Source organism: Lissotriton helveticus, chromosome 3_1 (assembly GCF_964261635.1).
Source record: "Lissotriton helveticus chromosome 3_1, aLisHel1.1, whole genome shotgun sequence".
Classification (NCBI taxonomy): Eukaryota; Metazoa; Chordata; class Amphibia; order Caudata; family Salamandridae; genus Lissotriton; species Lissotriton helveticus.
Window position 1 is genome coordinate 1,363,056,680 of NC_136061.1, and position 18,469 is coordinate 1,363,075,148.

The 18,469-nt window shown below is 43.1% G+C and overlaps 1 protein-coding gene across 4 annotated transcripts in view; it reads left to right on the forward strand.

Moving 5' to 3' along the window:
- The window catches only part of LOC144823468 (carotenoid-cleaving dioxygenase, mitochondrial-like), a 501,856-nt gene extending 483,627 nt beyond the window's left edge, over window positions 1-18,229 (forward strand). For all 4 annotated transcript variants that reach the window (XM_078682005.1, XM_078682008.1, XM_078682007.1 and 1 more), the window contains 2 exons: window positions 975-1,085; window positions 15,209-18,229. In XM_078682005.1, the coding sequence (XP_078538131.1) occupies window positions 975-1,085; window positions 15,209-15,322 (225 nt within the window). In that variant the 3' untranslated portion in view covers window positions 15,323-18,229. The remainder of the gene's footprint in view (window positions 1-974; window positions 1,086-15,208) is intronic.
- Window positions 18,230-18,469: the final 240 nt, after the last annotated feature.

Sequence of the window (18,469 nt, forward strand, 5' to 3'; positions counted from 1 at the left end):
ATAAAAAAATTGTGACATGCAGATTGAAACATGCACTTTCAACATGCAAACATTGGTTCTTAATCTGTGGTCCGAGAAACCCTGCGGGTCCGAGAGGCTTACTCAGGGGGGATCTGTGACTGTTTTACATAATTAAATAATATTGAAATTAATACAATACAATTACTAAAGTGTATACAAATAAAAAATCTAAAATTGGACATTTGAAAACTTTTTCTATATTTGATTGTGAATAAACAAAATATTCCGATATTAGAGCATTTGTTTGATGCACCCATGTTCCTGTATTTTTGTGTATTCTTTTGAAGTTCAAATCATAGAAACTGCTTGGGGTGAGAGGAACCAGGCTTCCAATAATGACTCAGTGGGCGTGGAGCCCCCGATTGAAGTAATGATTCAGCGGGGGGGGAGGGAGGGGGGGGGGGGTTCTCAGAAAATTAAGAAAATGGTAATTGTCCTCCTATTTGATATAAGGATGCTGGATTACCCAACATGTCACAGCTGGCCCTCACCGACTATAACCTACATAAAAGGAACAACGAAGACAAATGTTTCCAGTGCACATGTGTGATTTCCATGATCTGTATGATAAGTGTAGCTACTTCATAGCTGTTTGTAGGCATTCAGTGGCAAGAATTTGTTTATCTATTACATTCGTCTCTGACAGAATAATGTAACTAAGATTGCATGTTGTAACGATATGTTTCTACATTAGAGTATAATGTATGTGAGACAAATTTTGTAGCAATAGTAGATTTAAAAATTTCCTGTTGACCTTGTATTAAGTTAAATAAATCATTTGATAATGTAAAAAATCTTTAAATAAACAAATGTAAAACTAATAATGTACTCCTGGTTAAACAGCATTCAGCTGGAGGCTGGGTGGAGTCTTCTATCTAGTTTAAACGTGAATGGGGATAAGATTTACGTGTGATCCTTGCTAGGCTATTGACAGTGTGATGCAATGCTTCTAGGTGTGGAAGGAGGAGGGGCTCTACCCTTCAGAGCCTGTTTTCGTCTCACTGCCAGAATCCCAAGAGGAGGATCAAGGGGTTATTATGTCTGTTGTCGTCTCTCCAAATGAGGTAATCACTTTAAGCTAAAACTCTTTTTGTCTTTTGCTCTTAACCGGATACTGCAGTGGAGTCTTTTGAAGGTGAAACTACAAAAGCTCGCCTTTGTTCAACCTGTGGAATTTATCGCATTAGGGGCTCGTGTAGATTTCAAACTGTAAATCCGTATGGCAGACTGAAGAATATGCATGTATGCACACAATAATGTGACTGAGGGTTGATTATTATTATTTTTTTAAGTCCTTTCATGTATTATGCTTCTGTGGGTTCTCAATGCTATTTGCTTCAGTCGTTCAAGTGTTTACGAGATAATTAGGCAGATAGTGACATCTAGCGGCGATTCATAATATTGTCTTGTTATGCCTGATGCTCGGATAGATTTTATAATTTTTCAAAATAGACTTCAGTTGAAAAACTTTCTTCCACAGTGCCACGTGACGTCTGTGTTTGAGTTAGTAAGGGAGGGTATGACTACCATTGTGGAGCCCGGTTATCAAGTGGGCGGAGTGACTCGCGGGGGTTATGATGAATTCAAGAATAGCGCCCAAACCAGCTGACTAGTAAAACCAGAGCAAACCGCTTTGATTGCGTCTCCCCCTTTTACCTTCTCAAGGCATCCCACTCAAGAATCATGAAATCCCCTTTTATGGACATCACTACTGCCGGCTCAGTGGTGAATCCACAGCAAACGTCTTTTTTCACTCCCTACTATCAGGCCTGGTCCATCGTGCTTTCTTCAATCACAGAAGTTGTATTCCCGCTGTTAATTCCCAGAATTATTATTTTGATTTTCCTAGTTGGCACGGACTCCCACCATAACCAATTAGCCCTACACCTTAACAAATTATCATTCAAACGCATCTTCAAGGCGCAACAAATAACAATCATTACTACAGCACTGTAAGATACAGTAAGAAAAAGAAAGATATTTCACAAGTCTCCAAGATTTATTTAGAGCAAGTGCTGCTGGTGCGACCAGCAGAGCAAACGCCAGTCAACAACTGTCAGCTTACCAACACTCTACACTCCACCTTGACTGAGGTTGTCAAGGTGGTTCATGCCCCTGGTTCTGAACCCAGAATCTAACACATCTTTCCCCTTATAATCAAACGACTAACACTTATTAAACACTATATTGCATATACATTGGCAAACTAAGAATGTCACATGAACAATGTTTACATACATATACATGCAGACTGGTGCACAAAAAGCTAATATTGGATATAAATAAGTCATACCCCTTTAAGACTAAACTTACACAGGATTTACATTTCCAAAGCATTTTTAAGAACACAACACCACACCTGTATGAACACTTAAGAAAAACTGAAGAAAACCCCCACAATTAAAAAGGAAGACCTAAATAATCTGTGAATTGTCCAGGTACTTTCTTCGTTCTTCAGATCTTACTGTACCATAACCTTCCTGGCCCAGGAATTCTCCCAGGCCATCTTTGTTTCGTTCACTCCCAACATTCCCTTCCCCTCTCTGTTTGGACGTTTTAGCTTTGGTCCACCATTTCCCGTCACTTATTTTCACCACTCTGCACATAACCATCACAATTTCCATTGGCTAAGAGAATTTAGCGTGACCCCTGTCGCAGCGCTGGCGCTCGTCGCAATGACACACCGACACAGAGGTAAGGTTTCTACGTCTTACTTTATTCCCTGCCAGCCTCACACTGGCTTACAGACTACTTGTTTCCTGTGACCTCACTTCCTCTTCCTGCTCGCCTGTCCTGTACCAAACCGGAGGTCAGGCGGGACGATGCTACATCTCCCCTGTTTTGCAAAGTCTCACCTCCTCTATATCTCTTCGACCAGACGTCGAGGTTTCCTTATCAGACGTTGTGGCCGTTCTCTGTGTCTTGGTGCTGGACTGTGGTGATTTGTGATTTCCACCATTCGCGTGGGGCTGTGGTGGCTTGGGTCACTGTTGTCACTCTGATTGGAGGAGTCACTTGAGGGTAAGTTTGACACAGTCTCATGGCAGCCGCGCCGGTTGCATTTTCTGAAGTGTGAGATGTTTCTCGTTATTTGCTTGTGGTCAGCTTTGGCTGTGACCATGGTTCCTTTCCTCTTGGTGACTTGCATAGGAGTGTCGAGGTATCGACTGTCTGCTTTGGCTCGCCGATCGCTTCGCACTATCACCCAGTCTCCTTCGTGTATGTTGGAGTCTTTGGCATGTCTGCGTTGATCAGCATATGTCTTCATTCTATGCTTCTTGGTGTGATCGATTTCCACGAGGGTGTTGTGATCAACCGTGACTTTTCGTTGTTGAGGAGTTTCGTTTAGCATGGGCAGTCTTGTCCGAGGTGTTCTTCCTAACATTACAGTTGCTGGGCACTGATCAGTGGTGTTGTGCGGCGTATTTCGATACGCTCTTAGTACTTCATTTAATGTCTGCTGGATATCTCGGTGAGTCAGTTCTGCTTGCTGGATTGCCCTCTTTAGTGTCCCCATAAATCGCTCCACCATGCCATTTGCCTGTGGCCACAGCGGAGTGATTTTCTGGTGTTTGAAGTTGAGATGGGTTGCAAAGTTTGTGAACTCATGACCGTTGAAGGGAGGTCCATTGTCTGTCTTTACTCGCAGTGGGATGCCCCAGGCTGCAAATATCTCATCAAGCACTGGGATCACTGTCGTTGCTCGAGTCGATGATATCAGTTGTGCGAATGGGAAGCGGGAGTACTCGTCCATGGCAACAATGATGTACTGTCCTGATTGTAGTGGGCCGAAGAAGTCGACCGCAATCTGTTGCCATACTCCGTCCGGCAGCTCTGACATTTGTAACGGTGCTGGTGGTTCTTCCCGGCTGACTACTTGGCATGTGATACAGTCTTTCAGAGTTGTCTCGACCATATAATCAAGGGTGGGGAACCAGACTCGTTCTCTCAGAGCTTTCTTGGTTGCATTGATGCCTCTGTGGCCTTCATGTGCCAGGTTGATGACCCCTTGGCGCAGTTTGAGTGGAATTACGATTCTCCCCCCTCTTAAAAGGAGACCATTGTCACTGATGGAGAGTTCCTCGCGCACCCGTTGGAATGCGGCTAAGTCTTGTCGAAGTTGAGCCGATTCGGAGGAGGACTGCTTCACGTCCCTCCAGGAGTTGGAGCGAATGCGGGTCATCACTGCTTGGACGAGGGGGTCAATTGCGGATGCCTCCTGGATGGCCTCAACAGGAACAGTGGGAGGACACGCAGCGTCGACAACAAAATGGAGATATTCGTCAGCCACAGAAAGTGCAGAACGGGCACCCGCCAGCGGATGTCTTGACATGAAATCAGCTGGGTTTTCAGCTTTCCCAGGTTTGTGGATGATTGAGAAGACGTAGTCTTGGAGGCGCAAGCCCCACCGCTCAATGCGTGGTGGCATTTTCGCATTGGGGTTACCAAAAATTGTAATGAGCGCCTGATGATCTGTAATGATCGTAAAATGCTTGCCGTAGACAAAAAGGTGAAAGTGTTCGCACGCCCACACCACAGCTAGGCTTTCCTTCTCCGGCTGGGAGTACGCTTTTTCCGTATCCGTTAGACTGCGGCTTGCATAAGCAATGATGTGTCGCTGGTCTGAGTCTTCGCGGTATTGGGCCAGAATGGCACCCAGGCCCACTGGACTGGCGTCTACCGTGATTTCAGTTTTCTTTTTCGTGTCGAAGTACGCCAAGTTGATGGCCGACCCCACGGCATGTTTGATGACGGAGAACGCATGTTGGCACGCGTCCGTCCATTCGAATGGCTGACCTTGGCGAGTAAGTTCCTGCAGCGGGTAGCTGATCGTGGCGTAATCGCGGATGTACCTCGCGCAATAGCTTGCCATGCCAAGGAAGGAACGTAGGTCTGTGACATCTCGGGGTTTCTGAGTGTCGGCCAGGGCCGCTACCTTCTCGGGGTCCGGTCTCATGCCCTCCTTCGAGAAGATGTGTCCATAAAATTTTAAGGTGTCTTTGTGGAATTCACACTTGCTGGCATTGAGTGTTAGATTTGCCGTCATCAGTGCATGACAGACTCTGTCCAGGGCTGTGTCGTGTTCTGTTTGGTCCTTCCCAAATACCAGCAGATCGTCACTGTAGTTGAAGGCATTTGGGATGCCTTGGATGACTCGCCTGATGGCCTCCTGGAAGATCTCGGCGGCCGAGGATATGCCAAAGTTCAAGCGTTTGTAGCGGAATAGGCCTTGGTGCGTGGTAAAAGTCGTGATATATCTCGACTTGTCGTGGAGCTCCAGCTGGTGGTAACCTTTATTAAGGTCAAGTTTGGAGAATACTGTGGCGCCATTTAGTTTGGTAATCATGTCACTGATATGCGTCCCAGGATGACGTTCCCGCTCGATGGCGGTGTTGGGCGCGCGCATGTCAACGCATAGCCTGACCTTGTTGTCTTGCCCCCTTTTAGGAACTACCACGACTGGCGATACCCACGGGGTGGGTCCTGTCGTGCGTTCTATGATGTCTGTGCGAAGGAGATCTTGGAGCTCGTCATCGACAGCTTTTTGTAGATGGAATGGCACCTTCCTATGATGTTGAGCAACGGGTGTCACATTTTCATTGATGTGAAGTTTTACTTTGAAGTGGTTGAGCTTCCCGAGTCCTTTGAATACGTTGGGGAATTTCGCAACAATGTCAGGAGTGTCCTCCGTCATGTAGAGGAGTTCCACGAGTTTGAGTCTTTCTGCCGTGGGGAGACTGAGGAGACAGTCTGCCAGATCTGGTCCTTCCACTACATGGATGTAGGCGTCAATTGTCCGGTCCTTGAACGTGAGAGTGGTGCGGAAACGGCCTAAACAAGGCAGTGGCTTGCGTGACATCCACGTGAACACACGGACAGCAGCTGGTTCCAATTTGGGCTTGTGTTTCATATTTTGATGTTCTAAAGCACAGATATAATTCAAGGATGCTCCAGAGTCCAGAACAAATTTAGCTGGGTGGTCGCCTATCAGGATGTCGAGTTTTGGATACCGCTTCAGTCGATCCGGGTCTGCAACCATGCATATGTACTCATCACGATCCGGGGTTGTTACCATGCATATGTATTCATCACTATCTTGTGATGTGGGGGTGCGCGATGGTGACTCACTGGAGGTGTCTCTGCGTGACCGATAGGAGTCCGTCACATGACGCCTGGTGCGGTGGCTACTTCCGGAGCGACCTCTTGAGTGATGCGAATAGGCTGACTGAGTGCTGGAGTTAGACGAGCTGGAGGACCTGCTTCCCCTCTCTTTGATGGCTCGGGCATGATGACGTGACTCATGTCCTTTGGTCGATGATCTGTGACTTGGTTGCTTGGCTTGACATGCAATCTCAAAGTGATTGTCTCTTCCACAACGGTGGCATCGTTGCCCGATTGCTGGGCATTGTCCTGAGTGTGGGTAGTCCTGCCCGCATCTATAGCAGGTGGGCGTGGCTTTTGCGGACCTCGTGTGTCGCGAGCTTCGACGTGAGGGTTGAGACCTGTGGGATTTAGAGGTGGACTTGGTATTCTTGGAGGACCTGTGTGCCTGAATGCGCAGAGCGTGGTCTTTGTGATCTGATGATTTCTGTGTCCCCATCCGCTTCGCGTAGTCCTCCGCCTGGTCATTAATTCTTGTCAGCTCCTCAATTTCGTCTAGTGTGTATGTTTTTTTTTAGGAGTCTCCGGCGCAAGGTTTCAGATGAACAGCCGTCAATGATACGGAGTCTCAGGGCGTCTTCCGTTTTGAAGTTGTCGAAGTCGCAGTATCGTGCGAGTCTACGTATGCGCATGATGAAGTCACTCATGCATTCATCTTTCTCCTGCGTGGCAAGGTTGAACGTATGGCGCTCATAATCTACATTGCGTTTGTGGAGAAAACGTCTGTCAAGGGCAGCTTTGGTTTCATCATAGGTAGCTGTTGCGGCGTTGGGTAGTTCTTTGATGATTTGTGCAATGTCTGGACCAATCAGGTTTCTCAAGGCCACAAGTTTTTGCTTATTATCTTGTACTAGGGATCCGACCATGTAGTCCTCAAAGTCTTCACTCCATGTTTTCCACGATGGGCCCATGCTGTTGCCCGGCGTCAGTGGTAAAGGCTGAGGTTGGCGCATGAATGAGGCTCCAACCGGGTTATTCGCCATTGCGGGTACGTTGGCTGGGGGAGCTGGGCCTCCTGTGCTAGGGGCTGGGCTTCCTGTACTAGGAGCTGGGCTTCCTGAACTCACTGTGCCTGACGTGCTTGACGCTGTGGTGGCAGTGCCTGAGGAGCTATCAGGGCCCGGATTGGACATCTGCACTTAGCTGGCTCTGAATGGCTGTATAAAGCGTTATCCAGGGCTTATTGGCGTATTATTGGCTGTGCACAGTGTTTGTTTGTTATTATTCGGCTCCTTGAGCATTAGCGTGTCTTGGTTGCCTCTTTAGACTGGCAATGTCCTTATTAGCGAGTGGCGCCTGACTTTAAGATGGCCGCCATGGAGAGAGTGCAGGTTTGTTTGAGGGCGGGCGCCTGACTCCAAGATGGCCGCCGCGCGGGACAGTATGCCTCGTGTCTCTGTCCCTGGCACCAGGTAGACAGTGCGCGTGAGGGAAGCGGCAGGGTTTGGACTCACCCTCGCTCCTCGCTCTGTATCCTGTTCTGGCTCTTCTCTCCTCGCTCGCGCCTGGGATCGGGTGCTGTTTTCCGGCGCTGCACACTCGGCCGCTCGCTTCTGGCCACGTGGGGGCCGCGCTCTGACATACGCGTCTACCTCCTGGTGCAGCAGTTGGGGTGCTTGGGGTGCCGTTTGAGCACACGCGCTCTGGTTCCTTCGCGCTTCTCTTCCCTGGGCAGTAGCGGCGAGCGCTTCTCGCCGGCAGCAGTCGGGTGTTTCTTGGCTTCGGCGGTTTTCTTTCCGCTGCAGGGTTCGGTGGTCGGCCACGTTGGGTGGCTGAGCGATGCTGCTTGTGGGCTTTACAAATATCCCACCCTCGTCGCCATTGTCGCAGCGCTGGCGCTCGTCGCAATGACACACCGACACAGAGGTAAGGTTTCTACGTCTTACTTTATTCCCTGCCAGCCTCACACTGGCTTACAGACTACTTGTTTCCTGTGACCTCACTTCCTCTTCCTGCTCGCCTGTCCTGTACCAAACCGGAGGTCAGGCGGGACGATGCTACAACCCCTAGCCACAATCCCTGGTAACTTGACTTTTACCCAACCTCCGTTATCAAACATTGTTTGACGTCTCTCCTTCTTAGCTTCCTTACTTATATATTTTCCTTAAGCCTTCTCACAGCTGTCCTTCATCTGCTTAAGTTTGGCACTGGATTTTTTCAAGTCATTCATCCAGGGTCTAACTAGTTTTGTGACTGCCATTCTACCTTTCAACAGGGCAAAAGGTGAAACATTGGTAGTGGCACTCAGAGTGGTACTTAATGCCCACAACAGATCCTTAAGTTCTTTCTCCTAATTCAAACCATTAGCCACAGATACCTAAATGCTACCCTTGATGGCCCAGTTGCAGTGCTCCACAAGGCCATTACTGCAGGGATGATAACAAGAAGCTGTGATGTGCTTTATCCCCCAAATTACACATGACCACTGAAACTCCTTGGACGTGAATTGTACCCCATTGTGTGTAACCAACTCAACCGGGGCCCCCTCTCTGCTGAACAAAGACTGCAAACACTTCAGCACCTCTTCCGTGTTGGCTGACTTCACAAACTGCACCTCCAGCCAATGTGTGCTATAATCCAGAAGCAGTTCGGGCTGGACTGTTCCCATGAGGCACAGGGTCAAGACTGATTTGCATATGGCCATGTCTGAACTGGGGTGGCTTGGTGAGCAAAATAATGATGGATTAAACCCAGATCTGTGACTGGGGGTGAATGTTTTGCCATTGTGCAACATTCCGTCCATCATCTTGTGTGTTTTGCTGTTCACCCTATGTGGGAAGGGTATGCCCAGACGTGGGTCCCATGCTCACTAAGCCACTGGAGTCAAGCTATCCTGGCTGATGACGGCTGATAGCCAGAAACCGGTCCGAGGAGGCATGATCCCGGTCCAGGGAAGACATGGCTTGGCAGTTCGGGCTGGACTGTTCCCATGAGGCACAGGGTCAAGACTGATTTGCATATGGCCATGTCTGAACTGGGGTGGCTTGCAGCCGCGGCCCGTGGAGGGAGTTGCGGTGGGGCAGGCAGGCGGGGCGGGGGAGGGGCAGGGTGGGGGGTGATAAACACCGGAATCTGGATGATTGCAGGTAAGTAAACAATTAAATTAATAAAATGAATTTCGTAGCGCGCCCTGCATCGCATTTTGCGATTCAGGGCACAGAACAAAATTCGTTTTAGACACTAAAGCCGGAGACTCAAACTCACCCTTCGTTGGATGAAATTTAGACACCCTGTTCAGATTCCATATTTTATGATCACTTACTTTCACTTCATTTTTAAACACCTTGATAACTTTCACAGGATGACTGAACTTAGACACTTTATTCCCCTTCCTAGCAGATCTTATTTTAATCGATTTGCCAACCAGCACTCCCGTTCTCTTTACTGCTTTCCGCACTTCAATTAAACCTTTCCTCCTCATAATCTTCTCTTTCTCTCTCTCTCTCTCTCTCTCTCTCACTCTCTCTCTCTCTCTCTCTCTCTCTCTCTCTCTCTCTCCACCCTTCCACATTACCTACTTGATCATCTACCATCATTCTTTTATTATTCACTCAAGCTGGGATCACCTCACTATTAGGAAGCCTACCCTTGGACAGTTTAAACGGTGTGACTCCCATTGATGAGTGAGGAGCTAAACAATATTCATGCACCTTCTTCCTGAGCTCACACTCCCAGTTCACTCCACTCACAACTGCTTGTTGCAAACTCTCCTTTAGCACTTTTATAAACCGTTCCACCACAGCGTTATTTTCAGGATGATAAAGCGCTGCTTCTTCATGCTTTATGCCGCTTGCATTTAGAAACTTCTCCACCACACCGGATGTGAACTGCTTCCCATTGTCTGTAAAAAGGGGTGAAGAAAAACATTCCCTCTAAAATAATTCCTCCAAAAATGGTATTATCACGCCAGACTCTGCTTAGTTCACTACTTTGATATAAGGCCAAGGAGAAAACATATCAACACAAACAATGACACATCTGTCACATCTTCATTACAGGACCCAAAATGTCCACCGCTATGTCTGCCCAAGGACCTAAAGCCAATTGTCTCAAGACCATGGGTTGCGTCCTGCACTTCAACACCTTATCACTGTATACACATTCTACACAGTTCCTCACATCCCTTTCAATTATTAGGTCCATTGCCGGCCACAAGTATCCTTCTCGGACTCGTACCTTGGATTTGGCTATCTCCATATGACTGGACTGGGCATTTCCCACCGACCTCTTTCTCAAATTATGAGACGGTATGAGTTACTTCCTCTCAACAAAAAACTATTTACGATATTTAATTCATCCTACACCAGCCAAAACCCTCTAATGCTTTCCTCAGTTGTTCTTGTCTCCCCAACCATCAGAAGTCATCTTCATAACTTTCTGAAGAACTGGATCATCCACCAACTCCTTTCTCCACTCTTCTTTCTGTTCAATACCATCAGTGATATGATAAACATTCACCTCTTCTTCAAATTCCTCCCCTCCAAAGAAATCATTTTGTTCTGGAATTTCTTCAGTGTCACCCAACCTTGAAAAGCAATCCGCCAGTAAATTATTGGCACCTGGCACATAAGACATGTCAAATCCAAAGTCCTGGAGGAAACCACCCATTTGCAAATTCACTGAGATACAAATTCACTTGTTTCTTGGATAATACCTCCCTAAGGGGTTTGTGATCTGTTTTTATCACAAAAGTGCTCCCTCAATGAAATTATGTTAACTTTCTTACAGGCTAAAAAACTGCTAAAGCTTCTTTCTCGATTTAAAGTATTAAGTTCTGCTTATCTCAATCCCCTTGAAATAAATCCCCTTTGAATTTCTGCATCAAAATGGCTCCAATACCTTTTGAGCTTGCATCAGTCATCACACAAGTCTCATCACATTGTCTTAACACTTCCCAACCTGTGTCTTTTCAAGATTAGCCTAACTTTTCATTTCAAACTCTTCCTCACACAATTGGCACCCTTTAAACTCCTTCCCTTTTCTTAGCAAACATCTCATACATGCAGTCTTCTCTGCAAATTGGGCCACAAATGTATTATAAAATTCAGCCATCCCCAGAATCTTTACCAGTTCCTCCTTATTGTTATGTGAATGCAGGTTCCTGATTGCTTTTACCAATCCGCTTTTGGTTTAATGCCAGATGACCCAGATATTCAATTTCAGTGACTTTGAATTCGCATTTTTTAACCTTCAAAGTGAGTCCACTATTTTGCAACCTTAACAGCACCTCACGTAACCTCCCATTTTGTTCATCCAGATTAGACACATATACCAACACGTCATCCTGGTACATTTTGAAACCATCCATGGCCTCAAGGATCCTCCCCATTGCCCTTTGAAAAATGGAGGTAGCAGAGATTAACCCTAAGGGCATCCTCAAAAACTTGAAAGTGCTGAAGGGTGTAATAAAAGTTGTCAGCTCTTGGGATGAGGGGTTTTCCTGATGGTAAGCTCACCTCAGGTCGAGAGGAGAGAAGTGTTTGGCCCCATTGAGCGAACACAACATTCCACTAATGTTTGGTAGGGGATAGTGATCAACCACCACCGCTTTGTTGAGTTCTCTTAAATAAACACAGATCCTGATTTCACCCTTGGCTCTCCTGGCCATAACTACCGGAGCAAGCCACACCGTACCCTCCACTTCCTCTATTATGCCACACCTGATCAGTTTATCTAGTTAGGTTTTCATATTATTCTTTACCAGTAAAGGAACATTCCATACCTAAGCTACATTTGGTTGCGCATCTGACTTTAGTCTTATTAAATGTAGATGATGCTTAAGACACCCCAATTTGTTTGCAAAACCCTGGGAAATTCCTTCATTCACTCACAACCACCTCCTGAGACGGTCCTAACTGAGGGCATTTGTTTAACTCATACAGAGGGATTCTCATTAGGGTCCAAGTAGACATATGTCTCATTGGTGGAACTAACTGATGAGAGAATCACCTTTTATGAACCCTTATAAAGACATATAAGATATATACATTCAAGTAGACATATACATCTCACTGGTGGAACTAACTGATGAGAGAATCACCTTTTATGGAGACATACATATTCCCATGTATGATTCTATCATTGAACTCAATAATGCCCCCAAAAGAACCAAGTAACTTTGTAGGTTCTTCATCATAACCCTTAGGTTTTATTTCGGATCACCACAATTTCACCTTCCCTTTTAAATGTTGTTCATAAAAAACTTTTGGGATTAGTGTTACCTTGGCACCAGAGTAAAACAAAATGTTTACAGGCTCATCATTGGCCCAAACCACCTCCAAAGGACCTTTGGAGGAACGTTTTTTCACCTGGAGACTATTAACCTTTTCAATATCACCATCCTCATCATTACAGTCTTATTCAAATATTTGGTTGATTTACAACACATGGCAAAGTGATCCTGTGTGACCACATTTCTTGCATTTAATCTTCCAGCCAGGACAGTCTTTGCATGTACCACAAATTATCACAAAGAAAATATTTGCCCAGAAAAGTTTTTGTGTTGCTAAAATGTTTTGAATTCAGGGAAGACTTCTCATGGACTGAATTCTCTTGAACTACCTTAACTATTGTAGTTTCACCTTGATCAGATATAGAAGCAACATTTGCGAATACATCAACACAAGCCTTAGAATGCTCATGCGTCTTGACTATTGCTTGTATCTTCTGTAAGGATGGATTGTCCTTTTGCCACATGCTTTCTCTAACCTTATTCACTACACACCCCAACATGAACTGATCCCTCAAATTTTCCTCATCAGAGGCACCAAAACCACAGGTAGCAGATAATCTGCATTATTCAGTGATGTATTGTTCCACAGATTCACCTTGGTGTTGTATTCTCCTCCCAAATTGGTAACGTTCCAACACCGCGCTCACCTGAGGAAGATAATGCAGATCAAGTTTCTTTAAACACATTTGAAACTCATTTAGATTGGATGCATCATTGTCAAATATGTCAGGAAGATGTTCAAATACCTTCTGACATTCAGGCCCAAAACAGTGTGCCAATAAAGACATTTTGTATTCCGCACTAAGAGAAGTATCACATACACTAGCATAATGGTTAAGAACTTTGTGCCATTTTTGCCATTGTATGGGAAGATCATCAGGTGACGTGGAAAAAATGACGGTGCCATAACATTTTGCATGTTGACCCTACCTGTTTATATAAAAAGTCTATGAACGTCTATGACTATGAGCACTTCATCCGAGAGAATATAGATGTTGATACCTGCAAAAATCACAAAGAAACACATACGACCGTATTTTAAATAGAAAGACAGTTTCCCGTGCTCTTTGTAATAAAGCAAAAAATATGAAAACAGTAAATGAAAATCAATCTGCTGCTGATTAAGTGCACTCCAAAGTCTGGACGTCTTATGGCGTTCACCTTCCTTTGAGCACTACGTCTGATAAATACAGTTACAGTTATCCGGAATTCAGAACTCTCGGAAAAAAAAGGGAAAAAAACTTTGACGAACAAATTCCCAAGAGATCAAGCATTAACTGAGAAACGCTTTGTATTTGTTTATTATTGCACTCTGTGAACACTGCACTCTCTTCCCTCCTGACTCTGACGCTCCACCACAAGGCTCAAAGCTTCTTGAAGACACGCTGGTGTTTCCTAGTAACCACATAGGCAAGCTTATCCTTATCTCGCATAAAGCTGTAATTGTTTGCCAGACAGCGCAGACAGTCACATTACGGAGCAGGCCTTTGTTTATTCTAACGCATTGTTGCCCGGTAACTACATAGGAATGCGATCTCACGTCGCTTGATGCGCTTTTCCTTTGTTTTTTGTGGCCATGTGACCACGTAGGAGCGCACACCACATGTGACGAGGGGCACCTTCAATACACACTTTTAATTACAGTAGTTGGCAAGTAACGCGCCCACGTAAAGCGCCATCTACAAACAACAGAAGTTCTTTAGAAGTTTGTTTGCGTGCAGGATTCAAGCGCAAATAAAGTAATAATTACCTCTAGCCCAGGAGGTGAACTTCTAAAGCATGAGTTTTCAATATCTTCTCACTGGCTTGAATCTGATTGCAACAATGTTTAACTGTATTCACAGTAGCGTTGAGGTCTCAAGGAAATCGGCCATAAGTAATCCTTCTGTTCTGGGAAACACCTTGCTTTCTGCACATCAAAAGCATGTCACCAATGCAAAGTTCCCATTTGCAGAAGAAAGCAGAAGAGACTTGTAGAGAAATGTTTATCTTCTTTATTAGGATACCGGGAACAGCTACCCCAGCCATCCACAATAACCTTCAACAGCCAATGAAGATTATACTCAAAATCATGAAATCCCCTTTTATGGCCATTACTACTGTCCACTAAATGGTGACTCCAGAGCAAATGCCTCTTTTTCACTCCCTACTTGCAGGCCTGGTCTATCCGGCTCTTTTCAAACACAGAAATTGTATTCCCGGTGGCTCAGTAAAATCTTACACTAAACATGCCAGAAGCTTAGAAGCATGCCGAAAAGATTACCAAGTTTAATACAAATCAATAGTGGAAAGTACTTTCTTAAACTTTAAAGCATGTCAAAACCTTAAAACACTTGTTCATTGACAACTACTGTGATAGGAAAAAAGGTACTTGTAAATTCTATTCATGTTAGCCCCAAATATATATTTGTCTTCTGGGACGGTAATAAAATAGTTTGATTTTACATTGGCGCCTTTTCTCTTAGAATGAATAAAACGTGACATACTGCGTAATGATAGCCTCTATCTGTTTTTAACCTTTCAGCTGAATAAAAAAAACCTTACTGGCTACAATGTTACCAAAAAATGTATTTGATAGTTCTAACGCACTGTTTTGTTAGAGAAAAATATTAAATAGCAAGTCCGTTATTAAATATACTTGGGCGAGGGTCAATGTTTTTGAGGACGTTTTTGTTAATAAAGGCTCAGTACGACAGATTGCTAAAATAAACATTTACTATGGTTTCTTTATTTCATGTTTTAATTTTTTTATTGATTTTACTTTGATTAATTAAAAACATGTTTTCTCTACAGAATAAAAACACATTTCTTCTCTTACTGGATGCCAAGACATTCACTGAAATTGGAAGAGCAGAAGTGCCAGTGCAAATACCAAGTGGCTTCCATGGGGTATTTGTGTCGAATTGAATGATTTTTTGGCTACTGTGACTATATGGATTAATTTAACAATATTTTTTACACTGCTATTTCATAAATATGCACCTTCAATGGCCTTTGGTAAAGAAGAGAATGCTCTTGCTATCAGACTTGGAAGACTAAATTATTCTTTTCATAACACTGACCTTTGTTGGCTGACATTTGTGCCTTATGACTGACAGGTTTTAGGGGTCACCTAGCAGAATTTAGAGAGTGATCCTTAAACTCAGAGACTTACTGTCACCAGATGAAACACAGCATACTCATCATACAGGCCACCAATAGACATACAAAACCAAGAGTAGCCACTTTGTCCACAATGGGGTCAGGGTTGTTGGTTGGTATCTATTCAGAAATTCCTGGTGTTCTGTGGTTGAATATAGGTTGGGTTCCTGGCAAATGTGAACAGGAGAAGTTGGATAGTAAGGTTGTGGAAAAGCATGAACTTGTAGTACATTAGACCAATAGCATTGGTCAATACCTTGCCGAATTTGAAGACTACGGGCCTAATTCAGAGTTTGGCAAATGGATTACCTTGTCACAAACATGAGGGATAGCCCGTCTGCCTTATTACAAGTTTCATAGAATATAATTGCAATTGTAATAAGGTGGACCAAATATCTGTCACATTGTGGAGTAACTCATCATCCAAACTCTGAACCAGGTCATTATAGAGAGTTGAGAGTTCTCTTAAAATCATCACTCCTGCACATGCAGTATAATAACAGAATATCATGGCATGAGTATCGTCTGACAAAAATATAGCATCACCAATATCGCTTACACAAGTAGTGCCCCATTGGAGTTAATAATAGAAAATCTACATTCAAAAGAGCAATATCTTTATAAATGATTTTTAGGCAGCAGCATTTATGTCAGACAACATTTTTGTTATCAATATTCTGACAAACAACACTAATCAAATTTGAATGTTCCTGCTGTGGCATCTCCCAGTACCCCGGTCCAACTGGAAAACTTAAACAACCAATGGAAAGCTACTCAACCTACTCATAGGAATCATAAGGCAAAGGAGTAGGGTTCTCATACTCATAGTATGGATTACTAAACAATATGCTGAACATTCCGATCTACACGTCACTGACAAAATACAGTAGCCACTCTGGTACCAGTCAATGAGAAATCCAATAATGATGCAGAAAGATTAAAAAAGGTTTGTGATACAGTTTTAATGTAGAAAAGTGCAGTGTAAATGCTGATGACATAAAATGTGTTCTATTATGTTTGTAACACATTAGGAAAAGCTAATACTTGTATCAGAATTGTGCATTGACTCTGACATATTTTTCTTCCCAATGATTGTGGAGGGCTGTTAAATTATGATCAGTGCTCAAGCTATGATTACCAGGCAGTGGAATTAAGAGTTGTAAACAATTTCCTCCTGCAAAAAGCACTGAATTATGCATGTGATTCTTCATTTTATTTGAGAACAACATAAAATTGGAGGTATTTACCTCACCCATAAAATACCAGACCTCACAGTTATGGTATTTACGGTGTGGGGTAAATATCTCACCCCATGTGACTGACTCATGGTAGCTGCAGATAGGGACAAGCAGACGTTTTCATTAAAGTGAAACATATTTATGTGGTTGTATAAAATATATTCATCAATTAGAGCCCGATTTAACTTTATAAAATATAATGACAACCTCAACTTTTAAATGCTGGGTTTGAAAAAGTCCTACCCTAATAGATTAACTTGAGAAATAATTGGTCAAATAAATGTATATGACCTATATGTTGTCATATGCTAAATAATGAGTTAAAACCCTCGAATATTACAGCATGACTGTAAAAATCAAGCAGAAATTCCGGTAATAAAAGTCCAAAACAATTGCAAAAATAATACAAACTAACTATACGACCTGTCACATTACTCTTGATGTGTCTGTTATTTGTCATGCCAATTTGAAACATAATTCTTTAATTAATGCTTTATGTGTGTTTTTTGGCATACACACTTATTGGTTTACAATAATTAAATGTACTGTAAAATGTAAATTGTAATTGGTTGTCAAAACCTAAAACTTAGACTTTCGATTGATAGAAAACATAAATTGTACAATGAATCCTTTACTTTTATAACTTACTTTCATTGTATAATCTCTGCCTCTTCCTGTATGTATCATCTTGTTTCATGTTATCTAGAAGACAGTGCTGAGACAGGGTTGAGAACTTTGCATAAATAGGGCAGAGGTAAGAGGGCCTGTCACTCAAAACTTTGAGTTTACTGTAATTGTGCATTAATTTACAGATCCAAATTGTTATGATGTTATTCTTTAAAATGGTATGTAAGTAATCCGAACAAAACCTGTCATGTATTTCGTTTTTTCGAATTTCTTTTAATTGACTGATTAAAACTTATTTAAACTTTTCATTCTTGGCAGGAATGCTCAATAAGGTATCAATTGCATTTATCATGGTTTTCTTATTTTACATCGCTTGCATATTTGCCCTGTTTCAATAGTGTTGTTTTAATGACTAACTTGACAGTGCAGTGTGAATGGCGATCCAAATATTTGCAGAACACTGCATGATGTCCAGAATGCAGGTAGAGTAGCTACAGAACAAGTTAAATGACATTTCAGTGGTAACCCACATTACAGTTGATTCTGCATGTCTGAAATAGTCATTAATCATGTAATTTGAGATATCATAAATGACGTCCTCAATAATGCAATTTAAAATGTCATGAGTGAGCAGTACAAGTTTAAATTGTATAAGGTTAGTTTTATATTTCAATGCACTACAATTGTACAGATAAAATGTTCATGAAAGTGATCGAACTGCTTTGTATAAATCTGTTATTAAGAGATCAAACTGTAATACTTTGAAAGGGGAAAGTGCAAAGGATAATAAAAAAATATCTAAATCACACGCCATGAGTGATCTAATATGTGAGGTCATAAGCAGAGCATGGCAAAGATGCAAATCATTGATAGCTCAGTAAACTATAACTGGTGGATTTCATGGTTCTTTTGGTTTAAAAAATTAGTTTGATCTCATTTCTACACTTAGCTATAACGTCACTTAAACTTTTGTTTCTTTCTGTGACTTTCTGATTTTTGTTTTACTGTAAGCTAAGCTCTTATTACCATATCTAACTATAATGCCACT